Consider the following 25,272-nt stretch of genomic DNA (forward strand, 5'->3'; position numbering starts at 1 on the left):
GGAGAGGGCGCGATGGAACGTAATGGGAGATAAGGTTGCTCAACAAGGGCGGACTAGAGCATTTCAGAATTTTAAAAGAAAGACAAAGTGTCTTGAAGTGGATGTGTCTGTCAATAGGAAGCCAATGCAGCTTACGAATGGTGCTGGAGGCCGAGCAAAAACGTGGCTTGCCCACCAAAGCTCTAGCAGCAGCATTTTGAATGCGCTGCATTCTCATTATTTCTGCCTTATTCGCCCCGAGAAGGAGGGAGCTCGAATAGTTTAAGTGAGCATTGACCCTGTGCACCTGAGAATAGAAAGAAAAGAGTCTGTTGACCAGTATAGTGTTGCCATTCATCCAATGAGGCCCAGAGCTTTAACCAGAGTTGGAGGCACTTAGTGGCAGTGGCCATGGGGACTGACCAAGGTTGGGTTCAGGACAGAGTTTTTTTTTTTTATATAAATCTTCTTATTAAACAAACATCGGTTTAGATAAGACAATACAGAGGATCAGACAACTTATACATTGCAGTATGTACAGAGGGAAAGGTATACAATCTTTACATGAGAGAGGAACGTCACGGGGAGGACAGGCCATCTTGTTCATTGCATCGAGGAGGTGCACAGATCTCTCCTCGATAAGTATTCCACGGGGGTTCAGGACAGAGTTGAAGCCTCCCCCTAGGAGCCAGGAAACATTGGCCTATTTTGTCAGACTCAGGAAAAGTTCCTGTAGAAATGTGGGTTGTTGTGTAATGGGAGCATATATGCTGCATATCAGTATATGATTACCATTTAGACATGTCTCAAGGAGAATGTATCGACTGTCCACATCCACTTCTAGGGACAAGACTTCGAGGGGAGTCCCCACCCGAACCCAAATAGGTGTACCTCTTGAGTAGGAGGAGAACTTAGTCGTGTAAATTTGCCTCTCCACTGGTTTTGAAACTTAGCCCCTTTTGCCTGCATTATGTGTGATTCCTGCAGTAGGGCAATATGACCAAAGCTGAGATACAGGATGACGGTGAAGGGGGGGAGTTCTATCAGTTTATGCAATGCCATACACCTTTGAGGGCAGAGGGTCACCTGCTGAAGCAAACAGGCATCTGACAAAGGAGGTGGCTGTAGAACTTCCAGACTCTGAGATGGCTGTGACGGAGTTGGAGTGATCCTCCTGTAGGTCACGAAGCATCGCAGCCACTCCATGATCAATAAGCAGATATCATGGACCTGTTCAGGGGAAGGCAGACCCAGAACCGGGAACTGTCTGGGTCAGCTGCACCCGGAGAAGAGATGGTACCTAGCCCACAGTTTGGTGGCTCTTGGCTCTTATGCGGAGCATTTGGGGTAGGTGTTATGAGCTTCAACCCGTCTCATGCCTCTGTTTGGTTTGAAAACTAAATCACTTTCAGTTTGGAAGAAAAAAGAAATATATACTTAAGGCCTAATTATCTTAATTTGTGTTTGACCTCAAGGAAAAAAGCCCCTTGGCCCTGGACAGTCAGGGTATTGTCCAGGAAGAAAAACATGCAGTGGTTATTACAGAAAAGTGGATGTGTCTGGTGAGCAGCATTAAAAATTGAGGTGCAACACTTGAAGTGAGGGAGATGGGCAACTATTGGTCACTGGGGGGCCATCGTGGAAACGTGGTGGGCCCTTTCGATGGAGAAGAATGGGGTTAAGGTCCTCCATTGGTACCAAGTCTTTAAACCACTGCTCCAGATAACCGACCATGTTACGGCCCTCGCTGCCCTCAGGAAGGCCGACAATACGTATATTACTGGTTCTTTATTCAGCGTCTCTAGGTGGTGTACCTACTCCTTCAGGCCCCATAATTCTTTTGAATGTCCAAGGCTTGGGTCTGGAGGTCAGCAAGGGAGCGTTCTGCAAGGGCGACCTTTTCAACCAACTACCTGTGATCATGTCGCGATAGATTAATTTCCTCCCTCATCGTGTCTACTTTCGATTTGTGGATAAACCTCGAATTTGAGGAGATGGTATCAGGTTTATCTGGGTGTTGGAGGGCCTGCTATCGCCTCAGGGTCCTGGTTGATTGTCTGCAAAGAGCTCTACTGTGTCCTAATAGGTATTGTGTGTCCTATAATTCCCTGTACGGGCTTGCGATAGTGCTATCCTCTGGCCAGATTGCCCCACTGCGGTCCCATGGTGAATGGGGAGGAAGCACAGGCAGCCCGATACACTCCAGCCGGTTAAATCTGTTGCTGATGGAGTAACACACAAGCGTGGACCCGCTTACCCCGCCTTTAGTGCATGCCAGCCAGGTATGGCCTGGCAGGACGGAATGGTCTCCCCTCTCCAGTTATTGGGGGCCTCACGCTACTAAAAAGAAATAGGAGGGCCAAGGCCCAATCCGCCCAGCAAATGGGAGGCATGTTCTTCCTGAAAGAAGAACAGCAGGAGCAGTCCAGGCTGCAACTGGGATAGGTTGACTCGGTAGGAGTGGCCCCTCACCACATGTCATACTGATGGGCACCTGCCCCTCAGTTAGGCCTCTGCCCTCAACAGTCACCAGGGTAGGTACGGTGGAAACCTCGCCACCTTTGGCTCATCTCGGGGGACACTGACGTGCAGCAGTCATGGACTAAAGTAATTGCGATGGCCCAGTGTCAGCCCTCATCACAGTTGCCTCCTGGGCGCACCAAAGGAGTCCTCCACTGCCCACACTCTCCCATCCCTCCCTGTGGAGGACGACAGAGGTAGTCTCTGGGCTCTTCGTTGGGAATATCTCTATGCTAGAGCTGCCGGTCAGGGGTTCCGGCAGAGTACGGGAAACAAGCTCGGAACTCCGTCTCTACGCAGCCGCCATGTTGAGCATCCCGGCCATGCCCCCCACCCCTCCCCAGGAATACCATCGGAGTTGGGATCCCAGACCAGTAATCAGACATATGACACCCTTCCAAAACCTTCCAACCACGGACACTGCGATAGAGGAGGGTAATATGTTCCCTCATTTACATACTCTCTCAGGTAGTCATCATCAGCAATGCTCCCAATCACCGCTTACTGTGTTCTTGTGCAGTATACCTTTTGTAGGATCTTCAGTTGCACCAGCCTAAACCCGAATGGAATGCCTCCTTCCTGGACTATAATTTTGTCTCATTACAGTCTTCTACATTCAATATGCTCACAACCCCTTTCCCATTTATGCAATCATTTGGCAAGCATTTCATGAACATTATTAATCAAAGTTTCATGTATGCCATGGTTTCCTTAGAATCGGTCTGGCAACACCTTATATTCCAATGGAGTACTATGTTGCAGATCTCGGAGAATGTCATCATACTTATGGGGGTCATACTTTAATTAAATATATCTATATTTTTGGGAGGACTTTAAGGAAACTTCTTATGCAAAAATACAAGGGTTTTAAGCCACTCGCACCCCACCCATCTACCGCTTAGGAGATCTCAATCAGGCCCCAGCCATGGAATCCCTTTAAATCTTTGAGTTTCCCTGACAAAGTTGCATTTCCGTGTGGTTTTCCAGAGCGGCAATCCCCTTCTTTCTAGCAGCACCTGCAGCAGGCTTGCATAAAGGTAAAGCATGGGGCTGGAAGAAAAGTTGGAAGTCTTGTAGTATAGATGGCTCTAGGATATCCTCTTATGCTTGTGGCAAGTCTATCAATGGTCAATAGGGGATTCTGCTAGGAAGAAAACAGTAAATCACTCAGAATCACTAACTGAGATGCCCAATAGCATCTCATCATATACGGAAGAGCAATCCCCCCATCATCTACACATCAATAGAGGCAGGCCAGTGATATTCCAGAAGCACCTCCAGTGCACAATGGGGTGTAAATCACTCCTAGTTCCAAATAAATATCACCATGATCCCAGAATAGATTCTTCTGCAGGACATAAATATACATAGTGTGTCCATCAATTTTAAGAGGGCAGTTGTTCCCAGAAAGCAGCAGTAAAATATCATCCAGCCCAAGACATCCTTCCAGAACAGGTACAAAATGTGCAGTAAGTTTGACTGAAACAAATCCCTTATTAGCAGTCATGAAAAATACCCAAATAACAAAATCCCTGAATGACTTCTCAGAGTAAACATGACATGTGAGACATATGCCACTGTATCCACACACCCTTGTTAAGGGGAAAAGCATATATTTGTGCCAGTTTAAATTAAAACCAGAGTTTCTTCCACAAAGCCTAAATATATCTAGGCGTGTGGCTACTGTGGCAGTGGGGTCATCTATATAAAGTAGGCGATGTGCATATAGCAATATCCTACTGTCCCAAACTGAGGCTCATTAGCATGACTTCTGAACCAGCAGCTACTGGTTGGAGCCTTGCAGTGAAAAGACTGGGGATGAGGTAGGGGAGGACTGATGAATGGGAGGGTTCAGCCTTCCCTCTCTGCAGATCGAAGGCCGTGGACATCACTTCATTAACCTTTAACATAGCTCTTGCCTCCTGATATGGCAAGGAGATCCATGAGAAAAAAAATAGTCCTACACCTGTTTAGCTGAGAACATCAAACACACACATACATGCATCAACAAATATTTTACTTGGCCTAGTGAAATGCAAGATGATGTGCCCCAATGCGATACTAAGCTAGGTAAGTCTAAATCTAATTTTATGCTGCCCATTTAAAAAATGTCTAAAGTCATCGACACAGCAGCGACATCCGAAAGGTTGTCCCCACTATAAGGCTGGAGCCCATAGTATTCCCCAGTCTGGAGTACGATACAAGACAGGAAACACATAACGATAGTATGCGACTTACCAGACAAGCACATATGTCAGCTGTAATTAACATGTAGAAAACACTGCTCCATCCATATGGGGAGATTACCCCTGCCAGCAGGGGTCCCAAAGCAGCACCTGGAAACAGAGAAGAGCACCTACGGTCATCTCAAAAGGATGCGCAAAAATCAAGTTGCTGGTTTCCAACACAGTCTTATTTCATGTGGCTTTCAGACATATATGAGCTTTGAGCCCCTTCCACATTCACCCAACAATGCTATTCAAATTTAATATAATATGAAATTCTAGAAAAAAAGTCACTTACCCTTGCTAATGCTCTTTTCGATGGATACTCAATCTAACCACATATTCCTCACCTTATGAATCTCCCCAGGTTTGAGACTGGATCTAGCAACTCTTGCAAAAGCTCATGCATGAAGGCAGGCGGTGCCATCTGCCTCCATCACAACTTCGAACATCACACTGAGCCATATATAGGGACACCTCTGCGTGCTTGCATCAGTGCATTCATTTCTCTTTTCCACACCCTCAGATGCAGAGCATGACAATGAGATTGGAAACATTGCCAATATGCAGACTCCAACTGGGTACCCTACTAACTCCTAAAACTCCACTCCACAGAATGGGGAGAAATACAGGTGGTGAGGTATTCTGGGGTTAGAGTATCCAACAAAATTATTGTTTTATTTACTTTGTAAACATCCATTCATGCATATAGTGCTGTAAATTTACATGTTGTGCATACTCCTGCCGCCTAGTGTTGGGCTTGGATGTTTACAACTTGCTTTTCGTCTAAGAATTTTTTGAGTCATGAGATCCAGTGGTATGTCATGAGCACCATCTTCAGGTTGTAGTGGAGTCATATAGTGTTCATACTGATGACCATGCAGTGTTAGAGAAAAATAAATAAACTATCCAGTATATATGTGTATATTATCTGGAACAGCCAATGACATCAGGAGAGGAGGGTGGGTCCATGTGAATTAACAATACATGCAACAAATAGATGCTTACAAGTTAAGTAACATAATACATTTGTTGCATGTGTGGCTGTAGATATACATGCGGTGCACAGACTGTTAAGCAATTGAATTTTGGAAGAATGTTTTTAGTACATTGTCCAACACATTTCTGTTGACATCCACTCAGTAGTGTTTGGTAAATGTGTGTGGAGATGCCGAAGTAACTGCTTTACACATGTTGGCTACCGGAATGCTCCCAAAGAATGCCATGGAAGCAGGCTTCTTCCTAGTAGAATGTGCTTGTGGAGAAACTGGTAGCAGACTCTTTGTTTGGCATAGCAAATATGAGTGAATCTGACTATCCATCTAACAACACCTGCCTATCATAATCCAGTCTGGGTTAAGAGATACTCTGAATAGTTGTATCTCCTGAATTTTTTGGGTCTGTCAATAAAGTATAGTAATGCTCTTTTAACATCTAAGGTGTGTAGCCCCTTTCAGCTACTGATCCTGGATTGGAAAAGAAAACTGGCAGCTCAATAGTTTACTGAGATGGAAAAACAACAGAACATTTGGTAAACATTCTGGACTGGGTCTTAAGACAACCGTGTCTGTATGCATTTGGAAGAATGGCTCTTCTAAGGTGAACGCTTGTATTTCACTAACTCTTCGCAAATAAGTGATTGTAACTAAGAACACCACTTTTCATGAAAGGTATTGAAGCAAGCAGGAATGTCAGGGTTCAAAAGGGGGTCCCATGAGTCTAGTAAGTATCACATTTAGATTCTATACTGGGGCTTGTGGTGTTCTTTTTTTTTTTTTTTTTTTTTTTGTCCTTATTTGAGCATGAATGTATAAGGAGTGCAGCGGAGAACTTTAGGACTTCCACTTTTGTTCCTTCACTCTTATTCTTTACTTTACCGATTACATAGAGTACCCCTTTGGTGGATCTGTCGTGTTTAGTCCTCCTTATCCTTTACCATATTCAATAATTCATAGCGAAGGGGGTGAGAGCTAGCCATCATGGCTACTCGGCGGGGAATTATTCCCGTCTGAATTATTGTCATCGCATTAATCATTGGACTTATTAATGTGTTGTCAGATTTCCCTTACATATTGCTAGTACAGTAATTTTCCCAAATTTCCCAGAAGTTAAACTTTTTGGAGGGTTTTCCCTTCCTATCAAGTTTATGAGTTGTTATAATGGAGTTTAGCCAGTCCTCAGGTAAAGGTGGTACTGGTTTAATCCAATTCAGGCATATCTCTCTTCTAGCAAGAAGTATCAAAACCAATAACAAGTTTTCTTGTTTTCTAGTTAACCTCACGTTACTTACATTAAATTCGGTACATATCCCAAAAATAATTAAAGTTGTACTCACTTTTAGGTTTGTTCCCAATATCCGACATAGCGTGTTACCTACTTCCTGCCAGAAGAGATCCAGTTGCGGGCATCTATGAAACATGTGTATATCGTCTGCACTTTCAAGTCCACACTTAGGGCAGGATTTTGTGCTTGCTCCTTTGAATTTAGACAATTTTTTAGGTGTCCAGTATGCCCTATGCAGTGTAAACAAGTGATTTCTCTTTAGACGTGCTGGTTTAATAACAGTCCAACATTTTTCCCATGATTTCTGCCATAAGTTTTCAAGTTCCGGCTCTGTGATGTTTTTACTCCAAATTGATTCCGATATTGAGATATTATCGTCTCCTGCAGTGATTATAGCCCAGTACCATTTTGAAATTTCCTTTTTTATTGGGGAGATTTTGATAATCTCTTTCTCTATTTCCGTATTTCCTGTTTTTTTCTCCGTCAGAGAACCTGCCCAGCTTGTGAGTTGGTAATATTTAAATTTTGACAAAGTTCCGTTAGTTATTTCTGTAAGTTGTTCCCAGGGCACTATAAGGTTCTCTGTCATCAGTTGGCCCCATTTGTCAATTCCCGCCATTCTTAAAGGGGTTGCTAGGGCATCTTTTAAGCACTCAGGGGTGCCAGGAGAATCCCATATAGGGGCCAGGGAGCTGTAGTAAGGGATATTTAATGAGCTTCTTACTTGATACCAGAGTTTCGCCGGCTTGTGGTGTTCTTGGAGGTATTATGCTTTTCAGACCTTCCATGAATGTTTTGACATCAGGTATTTTAAACAGTGAATGATTATTTTTTTAACACTTTTTTATCCGTTTTTTTTCCAATTAGGCTTTACAATACAATATGCAGTGACATATGCAGAGATAAATACCTCCGTTAGTTGTTCATATACCCATTGTAACATGTCAAAATCTGTAGTACCGCACATCCAGTCTTTGACCATGTAGGGGCCAAGTGTAATTCCGAAGTAAACAATATACTGCATTCTGCTAATAGTTAATCACATCTTTGCTACCCATACATACCCTTCCTTATCATCCCACCCACAACTATTCCTCCCTACCAACTGTTAAGAATGAACTTGGCTGCTACATTCCTATTTATGCCGCTGGGACTAGGTCTCAAGGAGTTGCCGAAATAGTGGTGCGTCAGTGTGTCCCTAGGCATATGGGGGGGCCAAGAGGAGGGGCGGGGAGCAGGCGGGGGGCCCCCGTAGGAGGACAACCGGCACTCAGGAAGGTGGCTGGACAGTCGGAGGGGGGGAGAAGAAGGGAGGAAGACCCAAGACAGCGAGGGGGAGGAGGTGGAAAGACCCCCCTTCCGGCAAAAATGCAATTCCCCATCTAGTTCGGGTTGCTGCCCATAACCTAGACTTAGGCCGATGCACCCAACTCAACTGGTAGATCTAGGGCTGCATCCACATCATCCCCTGTCACTGCTTTAAATTGTTCTAACACGAATGCCCAATCAAGTGCTATTGTTTTTTTTCTCAATCCTCTATATTCCTCATGGGCCAGTGCCTCCCCCTCTGCCACCGCCCATCTAATGACCTCCTCTCTCCAGATGCCCTCTCGTGGTGCCCTGCACGATTTCCACCACTGTGTTATTAGTCGTTTACGAGCATCAGAGCCAACCCAGCAAAGCGACGCAGCAGTTTCGCTTTCTTCGGGAGAGGGAGGAGACCCAATAAACACACTTCCATGGCATCCCAACCATTGCGCTCAGTCAATGCGGACAATCCACCGACAACTTCAGACCAAAATCCCCCCAGGACAGGACATGACCATAACATATGTGTAAAATCAGCAGGATCATGAGGACATCTGGGGCAGCGCGAAGCAGCCAAGGGGTACATTCAATGAATAGCCTGCGGAGTAAGATAGGCCTTGTGCAGTATTAGTAGTTGAATGGACTTCAGCCGGAAATTACAGGACACCCAACGGGGATGTTCCAGGGCAGCATCCCACTCCCTGTCCTCCAGTTACCTTGCCAGTGCGAAATCCCACTTATGACGGAGCGGCAACAGTGGTACCTGCAAGTGTTCACGCAACCCATGATATAGCCAGCATACCAGGTGGCGACCATGGCCCATGATGTGCATGGACCGCAACGATTGAAATGTAGGGGGTTCCGTCTGCGCCACCAACCAATATCGCCGGACATATTGTACAACCAATGCATGCGTGATGAAAAGAGTCTCCGGTACTGCTCTTGTGCGGGCAAATTCGCCATGAGTCATCAGCGCACCGTCGAGGAAAAGATCGCCAACTGTGGTTGAGCCCGCTTGTATCCAGTCCCGTACCTTGCCAGCTGACAACACACCGTGTGGGGTAGGGAGACCACAAAGAGGGATATTCGGTGCATATGAGTGTGGAATTTTAGCAGATTTCTGTGCCTGCTTCCAGTAGTGGAGGGCAATGGACAACAGGAAGAGAGGGTCACCTATTCTGTTAGCTCCAAGGCACTGTAGTGCCTGCAGCTTTCCACTCCGTAAATGCGCCAGGGTGTAACCAATTTCAAACAGATTATGGCCCGCCAGCTAATAGGCCAACCATTGCAACTGTCCCACTATACAGTAGGTTTTAAAATTGGGTGCTCCCATGCCACCTGCCAAGCTAGGCAGCTGCATCTTGTATAATGCCATCCTGTGCCTCTCTCGTCCCCATAGAAAGGACGTGCTCAAAGTGTTCAGTGATCTTAAAATCCAGGCCCGTAAGATCACAGGAATATTTATAAAATTATATAAGAGTCGAGGTAGCATGACCATTTTGGACACTGCTAACCAGCCTGCCAGGGATAACGACAGGGTGCTCCAGAAGGCGACTTGCGATCAGAGCGAGTTGATAGTCCGTACCAAATTCCTGTCTATAGTGTCGGTGGAGGACCTATAAATTTGTATCCCCAAATATTTAAACGTTACGGGTTCTACTCTGAACTGTTCTCACCCAAATGGTAGGTGGGTCTCCTCGTATGTGCCAGAGAAGGAATATGCTACCGATTTGGCGGCATTAAGGCGCAGCCCAGAGACGTCACCAAACTGCGAGAATACGCCGGCAACGACCTGCATGTCCCTCGCCAAGGTCCTTAAAATATAACAAAATATTGTCTGTGTAGATTGAGACCAAATGGGTTATTGTCTGCACAGGCATACTATATGGGGCCATGACAAAGGACAAAAGTTGCGCCATTAGTTCCAATGCCAACACAAACAACAGGGGCGATAGGGGGCAACCCGGACGCATCCCCCTATAGATCCGATAGGCAGGTGATATGATCAGTCCCGATTTGGCGGCGAGCAGTGGGGTCTGTGTAAAGTAGCTGAATCCATTTACACAGTGAATGGTGTTTCCTGTTTTTGCCGGTAAGCAGCATTGGCTGCAAGATGAAGACATGTGAATGTGTAAGCTGTACCTGAACATTCCATATGTAGTAGGCAGCATAACAGGTTTTGAACTGTAGGGGGGTCATAGGATCAATGTGTTGAGTCATACAGTAACAGGAAAACCTTTTCCACTTGGCTGCATAGCATGTTCTACTGGAAGGTCATCTTTGAAGAATGTCCATACATTCTGATACTGATACAAGTAACCATTTAGCAATTTAAGACACTCAACCTGAAGTAAAATTCAAGGCTTGGAGCTGATCAGTAGCTTTTATTATTTTGCTTAATGTTATCAAAGAACAATTGGTTCAAAATTAAACAGTATTACATGCTAGGTACAAAAAATGTGGGAAGGAAAAATCTATCATTCTATCAGGCATGTCACAAGCTTACAACAATCAATCATACAGGGACAGTGGGGGACATGGAAACTCATATATTACAGTGGACAGTATTTACAGTGAACAGACAAGCACAAGAATAGTGCAATAGGCCACAGTCTGCTAAATTTCTAAAAAGTTTAGTTATAGAATTATTTACATAAACTGTACATTCCTAACGCAAGTTTTAAATAATCACAATTTTTGATGCAGTCAACCAAAAAGATGAATAAGGTAATGTACAACTAAGGGTGAAAAAGTGGCAAAACAATTCAGGTCAACTTGTCACCCAGGCAGACTTAAAGGTGGTGGAAGGCCTACGCGTTTCGAATCCTACAGGTGTACGAGGATTCTCATCAGGGCCTTTGGTTCTGGGGAAAGAAAAGAAAAAGAGTGATAGTAAGATCAAAGGGTTTGACCTCAAGTGTATTTAAAACGGATCATCATTAGAATCTACACTCAGTCCACACTAGGCGTGGGCGGAAAATCCGTTCCGCTCGCGGATTTTGCGGATTTTCGGGAAATCCGCAATCCGCGAGATTTGCGAATTTCCCGCAAAATCCGCAAATCCGCGAGCAGCGGATTTTGCTCGCACTGCTCGCACTGTTCGCGTGAGTTCGCGCCCCGCGAATAAGTGCAAAATTGCAGAAATACGATTTTAGCAAAACTGAAAGTAACTACTTACCAGGTTCAAAAGTTCAGGCTCATCATTAGTAGCCATTTCCTGGAGTGCTTCCTGAGGGGCCCCTCCAGAGTTCAGTTGCCAGTTGAAACTAGTATGTGACCCTGCTCTGAACCTCAGAATAGTTACACATATGCCACAAAGGTCCTGAATTACAGCTAAGGGAGACAAGCAGGAGCCAGGCTGGAAGTTAAAATCCATTAATCAGCCCCTAATTCATTATTGTCAGTTGGGGCAGGGCAGGTGTTGTAACTAATTTTGCAACAATGAAAGCACTTAGCAAGTGCAAAAGATCACTAATCAGGGCGCACTAAGGAAGCAGGTGCCAGCTAAAAAAATATTCTGTGACACATGAATCAGCCCCAAATTAATTCAGGTCACTTGAGGCAGGGAAGGTGTGCTTTGCTTTGCCGAAAATAATGTACACTGGACAACCAGAGGGTGTGGTGATGAAACAGAGGGTGGCATGGGTGGGCCAGAGGGTGGCATGAGTAGTCAGAGAGTGGCAGTGGTGACAGAGAGTGGCAGTGATGAAGAAGAGTGTCCCAAACAGGCTGGACACGTAGAAACAACAAGTTCGCGAAACTTGCGACCCGACAGGTAAGTTCGCAATTTGCGAAAGTGTACAAAACCCTCGCGAACTGGCAGAAACACGGGCGAACACAAAAAAAAAAAAATCCGCAAATTCGCGGGAATTCGCGGATTTTGCGGATTGCGAATCCGCAAATCCGCAAAATTCGCGAACGCGAGATCCGCAAAATTCGCTCATGCTTAGTCCACACCCTCTCCTATACAGCTTACCAAAACACGGTGTTATAACATCCGAATGTAGTTTTTCACAGCATATATACTGAAGGGGGTATTTTGTACCTGAAAAGTCCGAAGCAGACTTGAATTACATAACGGACTTGGATGCGGTGGCAAAAAAAGGGATTAAGGGCTTTTAATATTACCTGCTACCGTGTTTACAGATGATGCTTTACCAGGTGCGGGGTCACTTTGGAAAGGCTGAAGGGTTCCTAAAAGATGGTGAACATGCGAGATTTTAGGGAGGGTTTGCTACAATTGTCACACCAACAGGTTATCTACAGGTGGCACTTCGCCTTACCTAATATTTTAAAATCTCTATTCTTATTTATAACCGATGTCCCTGTCCTTAGGGTAGCTGTCGCTTTATTTGAGACACTGTCGCCGTGGGAGTAGAAGTGAAGTTGAATCAGAGGCCTGCGAAACAGGAGAGGCAATGTTTCATTATTATAAGCAATTGCTTCAGGGATTAAACAGGGTCGACAGCGGCGCTGAAGCCTAATTCGGCAATTTGGGTTTGTCAACTCAGAAGTTTAATGGACCTGTAAGAAAGCACACGCGGCGCTTAACATTGCAGTTATGAAGTAGAGACAGCCACTAGTTGCGTGCAGGAGGAAAAAAGGAGGACTCAGCGGCTTACCGTGTTTTAAATTACGGCGGGCGTGGTCCGCTAACCGTGGTTGCAAACGTTCAAACCATTCTACGATCCTGCAAAGATATAATATAACAGCGTATCAGCGGGCTATTTCGCCCGGATTACAACACGCGGTTTATATGGGGAAAGCGGAAAAAAGAATTTACCGTCAACATTACACAGCACGCTGCAGAAAGGTGATTTATTCCTGCCAAGAAAGCAGAAGTTTCTAGATTAGTTAAGCAACATAGGGCTTTAACTGGCTCCTAACGTGAAGAGAGTTACTTCAAATACTCACTTTCAAAGGTTCAGGCTGGCGACCTTAGCGACGGCGAACGCGAACAAAGTGGTAACCTTCAGGCAAGGGCGCCTAAGCAGACTGAGCTGCTGGGGAACACCCTTAAATGCAGGTGATTATCAAGGCCACACCCACCAGGTGTGCTGGCCGGTTTAGAAAAAAGAGTGGGGGCAAGAATGAAAACCCGGACCGGAGTGGCCAATCCTTAGTCACTTTCAGACCTTAGTAATATGCATTATAGAAAGAGGCAGGAGGAGAGAGTTAAAGCTTGAATATCTCACTTAATTCATTTAAACCAGACACCGCAGTGTCGAATTTCAGTATCAAAAGGGCTTCCCGTTTTGACAAGGCAAGGTTCTGGTCACCACCTCGCGGATTTTTTTCCACTTTGGAAATTACAGTCCACTTCAAGTCACTAACAGTATGTTGCATACGTGTCCAGTGGAGCACCAGGGGTGCATTCTCAACCCGCTTTTTGACTCTTGATTTGTGCTGCGAGATCCTTTGCCGGATCTCTTGGTTGGTTTTGCCTATATAAAGTAGGCGGCATGGGCATATGATACCGTAGACAACAAACTTGCTCTTGCAGTTACTGAATGATTCATGTTTCCAAAAAATTCCGTTGTGCTGGAACAATGAGCCCTCAATCGAGGATTCACAACAGAGGCAAGTGCCACACTTATGGTGTCCAAGAATCGGGGGCATCCCCATCATTTGGCGCAATGTAGCTGGTTTGGATGTAGGCATATCGGCCCGAACTACATAGTTGGCAATGTTGTTTTCCTTTTTAAAGGCAAATAAAGGGGTGTCTACTAAGCTGTTATCCAAGTCTTTCACTAAATGCCAGTTTTGTTTTATGACTTTCTTCAATTGGTTGGCATTCGGGCAGTATGTCGTAACACAAACCTGTCTTTTTAATTCAGGTTTGGTCTTGCGTACTAGAGTGGTCTCACGCGGTGTCCATTGTGCTCGCCTCATACAGCTCTTCACGAGTTTTTTGGGGTAACCTCTTTCGCATAATTTAGATGTTAATTTCTCTGAATGTTTTTGAAAATCCTCTTTTCCTGCGAGTTCGTAGGAATTGCACATTGCACATGTTGTGTTACGACATACTGCCCGAATGCCAACCAATTGAAGAAAGTCATAAAACAAAACTGGCATTTAGTGAAAGACTTGGATAACAGCTTAGTAGACACCCCTTTATTTGCCTTTAAAAAGGAAAACAACATTGCCAACTATGTAGTTCGGGCCGATATGCCTACATCCAAACCAGCTACATTGCGCCAAATGATGGGGATGCCCCCGATTCTTGGACACCATAAGTGTGGCACTTGCCTCTGTTGTGAATCCTCGATTGAGGGCTCATTGTTCCAGCACAACGGAATTTTTTGGAAACATGAATCATTCAGTAACTGCAAGAGCAAGTTTGTTGTCTACGGTATCATATGCCCATGCCGCCTACTTTATATAGGCAAAACCAACCAAGAGATCCGGCAAAGGATCTCGCAGCACAAATCAAGAGTCAAAAAGCGGGTTGAGAATGCACCCCTGGTGCTCCACTGGACACGTATGCAACATACTGTTAGTGACTTGAAGTGGACTGTAATTTCCAAAGTGGAAAAAAATCCGCGAGGTGGTGACCAGAACCTTGCCTTGTCAAAACGGGAAGCCCTTTTGATACTGAAATTCGACACTGCGGTGTCTGGTTTAAATGAATTAAGTGAGATATTCAAGCTTTAACTCTCTCCTCCTGCCTCTTTCTATAATGCATATTACTAAGGTCTGAAAGTGACTAAGGATTGGCCACTCCGGTCCGGGTTTTCATTCTTGCCCCCACTCTTTTTTCTAAACCGGCCAGCACACCTGGTGGGTGTGGCCTTGATAATCACCTGCATTTAAGGGTGTTCCCCAGCAGCTCAGTCTGCTTAGGCGCCCTTGCCTGAAGGTTACCACTTTGTTCGCGTTCGCCGTCGCTAAGGTCGCCAGCCTGAACCTTTGAAAGTGAGTATTTGAAGTAACTCTCTTCACGTTAGGAGCCAGTTAAAGCCCTATGTTGCTTAACTAATCTAGAAACTTCTGCTTTCTTGGCAGGAATAAATCACCTTTCTGCAGCGTGCTGTGTAATGTTGACGGTAAATTCTTTTTTCCGCTTTCCCCATATAAACCGCGTGTTGTAATCCGGGCGAAATAGCCCGCTGATACGCTGTTATATTATATCTTTGCAGGATCGTAGAATGGTTTGAACGTTTGCAACCACGGTTAGCGGACCACGCCCGCCGTAATTTAAAACACGGTAAGCCGCTGAGTCCTCCTTTTTTCCTCCTGCACGCAACTAGTGGCTGTCTCTACTTCATAACTGCAATGTTAAGCGCCGCGTGTGCTTTCTTACAGGTCCATTAAACTTCTGAGTTGACAAACCCAAATTGCCGAATTAGGCTTCAGCGCCGCTGTCGACCCTGTTTAATCCCTGAAGCAATTGCTTATAATAATGAAACATTGCCTCTCCTGTTTCGCAGGCCTCTGATTCAACTTCACTTCTACTCCCACGGCGACAGTGTCTCAAATAAAGCGACAGCTACCCTAAGGACAGGGACATCGGTTATAAATAAGAATAGAGATTTTAAAATATTAGGTAAGGCGAAGTGCCACCTGTAGATAACCTGTTGGTGTGACAATTGTAGCAAACCCTCCCTAAAATCTCGCATGTTCACCATCTTTTAGGAACCCTTCAGCCTTTCCAAAGTGACCCCGCACCTGGTAAAGCATCATCTGTAAACACGGTAGCAGGTAATATTAAAAGCCCTTAATCCCTTTTTTTGCCACCGCATCCAAGTCCGTTATGTAATTCAAGTCTGCTTCGGACTTTTCAGGTACAAAATACCCCCTTCAGTATATATGCTGTGAAAAACTACATTCGGATGTTATAACACCGTGTTTTGGTAAGCTGTATAGGAGAGGGTGTGGACTGAGTGTAGATTCTAATGATGATCCGTTTTAAATACACTTGAGGTCAAACCCTTTGATCTTACTATCACTCTTTTTCTTTTCTTTCCCCAGAACCAAAGGCCCTGATGAGAATCCTCGTACACCTGTAGGATTCGAAACGCGTAGGCCTTCCACCACCTTTAAGTCTGCCTGGGTGACAAGTTGACCTGAATTGTTTTGCCACTTTTTCACCCTTAGTTGTACATTACCTTATTCATCTTTTTGGTTGACTGCATCAAAAATTGTGATTATTTAAAACTTGCGTTAGGAATGTACAGTTTATGTAAATAATTCTATAACTAAACTTTTTAGAAATTTAGCAGACTGTGGCCTATTGCACTATTCTTGTGCTTGTCTGTTCACTGTAAATACTGTCCACTGTAATATATGAGTTTCCATGTCCCCCACTGTCCCTGTATGATTGATTGTTGTAAGCTTGTGACATGCCTGATAGAATGATAGATTTTTCCTTCCCACATTTTTTGTACCTAGCATGTAATACTGTTTAATTTTGAACCAATTGTTCTTTGATAACATTAAGCAAAATAATAAAAGCTACTGATCAGCTCCAAGCCTTGAATTTTACTTCAGGTTGAGTGTCTTAAATTGCTAAATGGTTACTTGTATCAGTACTGGCATCCCCTTCTTGTTGTTATAGATACTGGCTCAGCCATACTGATTAGAGCCACCCCTTTGTAGTTTTCTGGCATACATTCTGATGGCAATTTTAGGTACACAAACTCTAGGACTTCAAGAGCCATATGGGTAGATGGAACTGCTTTGAATCCGGGGTACCTGTTTGTGCCATGCTTTTGTGGGAGACGCGCCTGCCGCTTGGGGGACCGTCGGCTGAGGGACGACCAACAATCCGAGCAATGTGGTGTACCATGGTAGCCGTGCCCATGTTGGAGCCACCAGAATTAGAATGATAGAGGTTTGCCTGAGCGTTCTAACCAAATTTGTAATTAGTGGGAGAGGCGGAAAAGTGCAGTCAATGATCCCTGACCAATTATTTTACAGTGCATTGACTAGTGACTGTGTGTGATGATACCTGGAGGTGAAGTGTTGGCATTTTGCATTCTCCACTATTGCAAACAGATCTAACTTTGTTGTGCTACAGTTGAAAGTATTGATGGAGGACTTGTGGGTGGAGTCCCCAATCATGGACTTGTAGCTGTGTCCTGCTTAGGAGGTCCACAGAAATGTTGTTTACCCCTGGCAGATGTTCTGCAGAAGGTGAATATTATGTTGTAATGCCCATTTACATATGTTCTGCGCTAACTTAGACAACATTGGAGAATAAGAGCCTCCCTGTTTTTTGATGTAATATACATCAGTGTCATATTTTCTGTTTGACAACCTTGAGATGAAAGTACAATAGGAAGGCCTTCAACATCAGTGGAATTGCAAAGAGCTCTATATTATTGATGTGATGAGCTCCTTTTTGAACAGTTCACAGTCCTTGCACTGTCATTTCCGAAATGTGCGTCACACAGCCTGTAAGTGAAGCTTCAGTGGTAATGGTCACTTGTGGAAACCGATCCTTGAAAGTCCTTCAATGCAGTAGATTGTTGCTATTTCACCACCGTGGAAAATGGTGAACTGTGGGTTGGATTAACACTAGATGCTCCAGACTGCCCTCTGTCTGTGACCATTGTGACGCTAAACACTTCTGTAAGGGGAGCATGCATAGTTTTGCATGGGGTACAACAGCTATGAAAGAACCCATCATGCATAGGAGGTGCATTACCATCCTGACTGGCAGGCGATGATGTGGCTGAAAAAGTTTGTCGGTTCTGGACATTGAGAACTCTCTGGGATTGGGGTGAGCTTTGGCTGGCACAGTGTTCAGAATTGCACCCAAGTAGGGTAGGATTTGGAGTGGGTCCAGGTGGGACATCATCACATTTAATATGAAGCTCAATCTGTGGTGCAGGGAGATGGTGGCTTGTATATACTGTACACATTTGACTCGGTTTGCACTTTTTATTAGCCAATAATCTAAATAAGGGAAGACATGAATACCCTGCCTTCTCAAGTGTGCTGCTACTACTGCCAGACATTTTTATAAAAATGCTCAGTGCTGTTGTAAATCCAAAGTATAATACTATGAATTGAGAATGGTGGCCACTTACCACAAATCTCACCTACTGTGGCATGCTGGGTGGATGTGAATGTGGAAATAGGCAGCTTTGAGGTTAAGGGCTATTATGAACTCGCCTTCCAGCAAAAGTGGGATTAAATCCTGAAGTGTCACCATTTTATAATGTTCCGATCAGATATATCGGTTAAGCAGTGTCAGGACTAGAACAGGCTGCAACCATCCATCCTTAGGAATAAGGAAGTAATGTGAATATACCCCACTGCCCTGATATTTTCTTAGAACTGGTTCAATGGCCTCTTTGGTAAGAAGCCCTCGGAAGATATAACTGTTGAGGGCTGAGGAAGTGTCTACATGGAAGAATGTTTGGTGGTGATGATATAAGGTCCAGAAAGTAATTGACAGTAGCCATTGGTTGGACGTGATGTCTGCCCTCTGCGCCTGGAGCCTCAGAAATCTATTCCTGATGGGTATTAGATGGTCGGGGGAGACACACGGAGAGTAATTGCTTGGTGTTGGAACTGTGCTCTAGTTGGCGTGCCTTTACCTTTCCCCGGTCCCATTTTCTCTGTATGAACACCTACCAAACGCTTTTCCTTCCTGTTGGTGGTAGGCCTGCTGCTGTCTCTGGTAAGATTGTCCCTGGTCTGTGATGGATACTTTGCCCCCACCCTTTACCCGGTGCCTCTGAAAGGATTTTCTTGATGCAGGTTTTTGCAGCGCACCCATTGCTTTTGCTGTATGTGTGTCCTTTTTAATATTTCCTAACATCTCATTGAACTTGGTGGGCAAAGGGATGTTCACCATCAGTGTGTGTATTCGGATAGCAGAATTGATGCCTCTTGCTTAAGTGTCAGCCGCATCAAATGCACATCTAACTTTTTCCCTTCTGCTAGCAATTCTTGCCCTTTATTCCTATATTCATCTGGGAGGTGCTGGAGGGCACCTGCCAATTCATCCCATTGTGCCCAATTGCGACATTGCCTCATAGGGACTCGAGCCTAACACTGGCCACGCCATCGCGAACCATTTTTCCCTTGTCCCGCCTAACCACAGGCCCATCAAATTGTTCACGGACATCCGACCGGCCCACTCCGTGTAACGGTCCCTTACCCAACCAGGAGTCTAACCCTTGCAGCGAATTCCTTGTCCGTGCCCTACCCACGGCTCATAACTCGATCCGGAGTCCTCCCTTGCCAGCACCGGACTGCTGCAACCAGACGTTCGGAGGCCATCGCGCACTGTCTGCACTCTCCCCAGACACCTGGCTGCCTGAGTTCACCCGCCACTTCACTTGTGGCCTTTTGTTCCTCAGGCATGCATTAATTTTGTCCTGATGATGATCCCAATATCTTCGCAAAGGGATCGAAACGTCGTCACACAAACTAATTTAATTGTCAAGTTTAAAGGTGTTGTTTTCGTTTTGCTTGTTTAAATCATTCACATTGCAAACAAGCCTTTTTGCCCTGTCTGTAGGTTTGTTTTCGTTATTTTTTGTTTACTGTAATGTGTAGGACGCAGTATTTTGTCCCACTTTATCTGTTCTCTTAAGATCCTTTACTTGCTATTCATTACATCTCACTGTCCGGCTGGACAGCAGGAATATAGTATTAATTCTAGTCTATATGTATTGTTTGTTTATATTAGACCTCTACCAAGGGCCACTGTTCTTACAAATTATCGATACCCAAGGCCCTTGTATATCACATTGGGTCCCCTTGTCTTGTTTAAAAATGCACCAAAAGCTGGCATTATCTATAGGCACCCTTTTCCCTGCATTAGCTCAGAGGCTGTTTATATAATGAAAGAGCTGTTCCAATAGCACTGTGCCAAATGTGCACAGCTGATACAATGGTGTGTCTAGAGGCCTAGAGCTGTCTCCAACCAGACAACGTAAATGCAGGGGCATCACGTACTATATGCCTAACCTTGCAAGAGTGTATGAATAACATGACATTAAAACCTACTAAGAAATGAACTGCATGTGCAACTACTTCACAGTATATTATCGCGTAAGTGTAAAGCATGTAAAAAGTCAATTATTATAATATAGCCAAGCTAAATTGTGAAACCAAAACGGAGGATTAAAGTGGGCCCTAAAATAACCTCAAGACAGTACGATTTGATGGGGCGTCACCTCAGAACCGTTGGTGCCACATTACATTGATTCTCGTAATTCATCTAATGATATCAGATGGCAGTTACTGGAAGTCCCGCAAGCATTGCACAGAAGACAGAATGTTGCCCTCATTGTACGGGAACTAGAATGCCAATAGATTATCCATTGTGATTCACTTGACAATGGTCTGAACTCAAACAAAGAGTGGCGGGGATTTGTTTCCTTACTCCAGGATTGATCTATGAACTCATGTGATTATCATGTAGTTGATCATGTTTGCGTTTCCTGATGTAATCCTTGCTCTCTGTGTGGTCTTTTATAGGGTTACATAAACATCAATTTGTGGGAATAAGGACTCAGGTATTGTCCCACTTTGTGACTGCTTCAGTAGATTGGAATGAGACCTTTTTGTTCCCCTTTAACCGCACCCCGGAGCTGCTTTTTATCTTTATCTTTTTCCATTTCCATTTTATGTTTGGTATAGAATTTTTACTGTACTACTCCAGGCCATTGTTCAGGCCTAGTTCCATCCTTCAGTTCAATATTAGGCATAGAATTGTTTGGACCATTCCTGGCCCCTATTTAGGAGTGGGAGTCTTTGTAATTTTTGGGTCCTTTGCGATTGCTGGAACGTTTGCGCGGTCCAAGCCTCACTTTCATTTTGACTGGTTCACATCAGTCAGTCAGTCAATCCACTTTATTCGATTACTTAAAATCATAAAAGTACAAAAAACAAGACAAACATAGACAATACTACAAATCTTGAAACAGAACATTAAAAATACATAGGCGATATTAAAATTCAAAATGGAACCTAACACAAATTCAGATCCCTTAAACTAAAATTAGGCAATAGCTAATAGGTAGTACCTTTGGATGGACTCATCCTCAAAGTTCTCTTGTTCTTAATCCTCACTACCTATTAGCTATTGCCTAATTCTAATTCATTCCTATGGGCCTCCAAGCCCATAGGAATGAATGGCAATTACCGAATCGGTAATTTTTACCGATTTTTTAGCTATATAGCATTTACTGATTCGAAAATACCGAATCGGTAAAATTCGGTATTTGCGAATCGGTAAATTTCAATTACCTACATCTAGCCCTTAGTTCTAGCTGGATTTCACCCCAGCAGTGCAGGCGGCCCACAGGGAGTTCCTACCTGCGGAGTGCATCCTATTGCAAGCCAAGATCCCCTACGCCTTAAAATACCCTGCAAAGCTTAAGGTGACCTATGAAGGTTCTGCTCATATGTTCAAAGATGCCAAGCCTGCAATGAAGTTTACCAAGCACGTAGGTGGGACGATAAAGAATGCAAACAGATCATCTGATGAGCACACAACAGAAACTGGATTAAGTGATAATGACTAACTAACTTTTCTTTTCCTGCAACAATGGTTCGAACTTTGGTCTGCCATGCACGTAAACTTGTGGAGGTTTTGCACAGATGCGCAGGGTGCTGGGAAAGTAAACTGTACTTTGGATGCAGCCGCGGTGCAAAAACAACCCCAACATTTGTTCATAAATTAGTGGTTCTCCGCCAATAGCTCGCCCACCCCGCCACTGGCAGGGTAGTATGCCGGAGAACCCACACCCCACAGGGAGAGCTCCCGGATGCTGCTTCTGTTCTGATTCGGGAGCATAATGTTGTTTCTGTTGCTAGGTTGCGAAGGTAACACACAACCTGATGGGGGGTTGGTGTGGGAGGGGGGAGGGAGGGAATGTTTATTGGTATGGTTTTAGCCAGTGCTATGCTACACAATCACAGCATCAGGAAGCATCGACACATGGCAAACATGAGACACACGCACACCGTGGAAGTAGATGGGGACATACAAACACTACCACTAAACAATGGACTGGGTTTGGGTAGAGCAAGGCATCATAGATTTGGCTTGCAACATAATACCAGGCACCAACAGGCAAGACATGTCAACACTGAATCTACTAACTTGGAACATTTGTGGGCTCAATGACCATAGACAGACCATATTAGTGCACACATACCTAATCAGACACCACATTGACCTTTGCTTTCTGCAAGAGACCCACATGAACAGTAATCCCTCTGCTAGGCGCAGACAAAAACGTTGAGGGTCCATCTATTCTTCTACATACCCAACCTACACGTGGGGCGTGGCTGTGCTCGTGCGACATGGTCTGGATTGGAAGCTATGTGAACCACATCTCGATCGAGAAGGGAGATATGTTATATTGCTGGGTTCGATTGAAGGAGAGTTGATTACTCTGCCAGCAATTTAACATCCCAATACTGACAAGCCTGAGTTCTTTCAAACCATATGGGCAAAAATCAAATCCAAGGGCTGTGACACTGTAGTTTGGGGGGGAGATTTTTAATGCTGTGCTCAACGACGCAGTAGATAGAAAGGGTCTGTCCCGCTCCCTTCATCCTAATTCTAGCTCCACACTGATAGCCATCTTCTTGGATGGTAATTTATCTGATAAGTGGAGAAGCCATAACTGAAACATAAATGGAAGGGACTTGCATCTCTGAACACCAAAGAGCCTGGTCTAGTTTGGACTATTGCCTGTTGTCGGGAGATGCGGCGACGTGGACACAGGAGGTCTGTCACCTTCTCAGGTCTCTGTCAGACCACGCTCCTTGCCTCCTGCGATTGGCCATGCCAAACACACCCAACAGAATGTTTAGCTGGAGGCTTCCCCCAACGCCTTGCTCAGTGAGGCTTTTCAAAGAGGAAATATGGGGACACACTGTTGAATACTTTACTTTTAACATGGGCTTGGTCACGTCATGGGCATCCCTCTCCGAAGCGTTTAAGGTGGTAATAAGGGGCAAATGTATTCCACAACACGCTGGGATGCGGAAGGCAATCAGGGGCAAATTTGCATCCCTTGAGGCACATATCAGGGAGCTTGAGACACAATTTTGTACTACTGATGATCCAGTCTATCTAGCTCAACTAAAAGAAAAGCTGCTGGAGTTTGAGGAAGAGGCACAGCGAGAGGTGAAGCTTATGGGCAAATACACGCCGGCTAAAAGATAAGGAGAAGGTGACAGGCCAGGAAAAACCCTTGCGAACATGCTGCGGGCACCGCACAGCACTGAGTATATTACTGAGGTTCGGGTGATAACCAGACACTAATCAGAGGCCTGCAAGCAATCCAGATAGACTCTCACAATTCTACGTCAATTTATACACAACCATGCATCAAGCAGTCCCGGAAGGCTTGCAGCTTTTCTTGGAGTCCCTAGAGCTACTCTGACTGAGTGGGGGACATAGGGAATATATTTATTTATTTATTTATTATTACATTTATAGAGCGCCTGGTTACACTAACTAGTGTGTCCCCGCTCTATGTCTGGCCCAAATTAACTTGTTCCGAAGATCTTCAACGGCTGGTCCGGTGTCATCTCTGTCCTAATCTTTTGGGAACAGGAAGGTTTTTAACTCTTTGCGGAATGCCTGCTCTGATGTTTCTAGGCGAAGCTTCTGTGGGAGCTTGTTCCATTGTTGAGCTGACATGACTCTATAGGAGTGTCCGCCCATTCTCATTCTGCTAAACTTAGGGACTGATACCTGTCCAGTCCCGCTAGATCTCAACTGACTGGTTGGATGGTAAGGGCTTAGCAGATTACGGAGATAAGTGGGTCCTTTCCCCTGTAGAATGCAATGTCCTACACAGAGGGCTTTGAATGTCACTCGCTCCCTAATAGGTAGCCAATGCCGGGATTTGAGTGCTTTCTTAGAAGAGGCCATCCTGGCCAGCAGGAGAATCAGGCGAGCCGCCGCATTCTGCACGCGCTGCAGCCTTAGAATGCATTTAGCACTAGCCCCTAAATACAGGACATTTCCATAGTCTAATCTGGACGCAATTAAGGCATGGACCATGGTTTTTCTGGCAGGTAGAGGGAGTATGTCCAGTGTCTTCCTGAAGACCCTCAAAATTCCAAAGCAAGTCCATGCCAGCTGTTTAGTCTGGTGCTCGAATGATATTTTATTATCGAGCCATACCCCCAGATTGCTCACTGGGTTGCTGGGGGTAGGTGGGGGACCCATGGCAGGGGGCCACCATGCCGAGGTCCATACTGATGGAGCCTTCCCCACTATCAGAACCTCCGTCTTGTTGCCATTGAACTTAAGGCAGTTACTTGCCATCCATGCAGCAAGCTGTTGCAGACAGGAGATAAGGTTAGTGACAGCCAGTTCTTTTGATTGTGTCAGGGTCACGACCAGTTGCGTGTCGTCAGCATAGGACACGGCTTTTACTCCAAAGGAGTCAGTGATTTTTGCTACGGGAGCCACATACAAATTAAAAAGGGTTGGGCTCAAACTAGACCCTTGCGGCACTCCCTCCCTTAGGCTAATGCTCTCTTAGAGCGAAATGACCCCTGTGCTACTTGGAAACTCCGGTCGGACAAAAAGGATTTCATCCAATCCCATGCTTTACCCACCACTCCTCCACTCTTCAGACACTGTAGCAATGTGTGGTGGGCTACAGTGTCGAAGGCAGCACTGAGGTCGAGCAAAATCAGTGCCGCCGTTTGACCCTCGTCAGCATATTTCCGTAAAATCTCTGTAGATAACAGAAGTGCTGACTCTGTCGAGTGGAGGGTGCAAAAACCCGATTGTGTGGGGTGGACTAATTAGTTTGCCTCAATATGGGCTGACAACTGGTTATTCACAACCATTTCCTCAATCTCAGCGAAATACGGCAGGAGTGAGATAGGTCGTAGGTTCTCGAGATGTTCCATGCTCAAGTTGGGCTTTTTCTGGATTTTCTGGATGTTCCATTCTCAGCTGAGGATGTCATCCAAGTGGTTCGAGGTCTCCCTTCAGATAAAGCCCCTGGCTCGG

General features: G+C 45.0%; 1 protein-coding gene across 4 annotated transcripts in view; it reads right to left on the reverse strand.

Annotated features, from left to right (window-relative positions):
* The window catches only part of SLC37A2 (solute carrier family 37 member 2), a 926,772-nt gene that overhangs the window by 128,578 nt on the left and 772,922 nt on the right, over positions 1 to 25,272 (reverse strand). For all 4 annotated transcript variants that reach the window (XM_086957324.1, XM_086957323.1, XM_086957320.1 and 1 more), the window contains one exon: positions 4,738 to 4,835. In XM_086957324.1, coding sequence (XP_086813450.1) covers positions 4,738 to 4,835 — 98 coding nt within the window. The remainder of the gene's footprint in view (positions 1 to 4,737; positions 4,836 to 25,272) is intronic.

This window comes from Lissotriton vulgaris, chromosome 2_1 (assembly GCF_964263255.1).
Source record: "Lissotriton vulgaris chromosome 2_1, aLisVul1.2, whole genome shotgun sequence".
NCBI lineage: Eukaryota > Metazoa > Chordata > Amphibia > Caudata > Salamandridae > Lissotriton > Lissotriton vulgaris.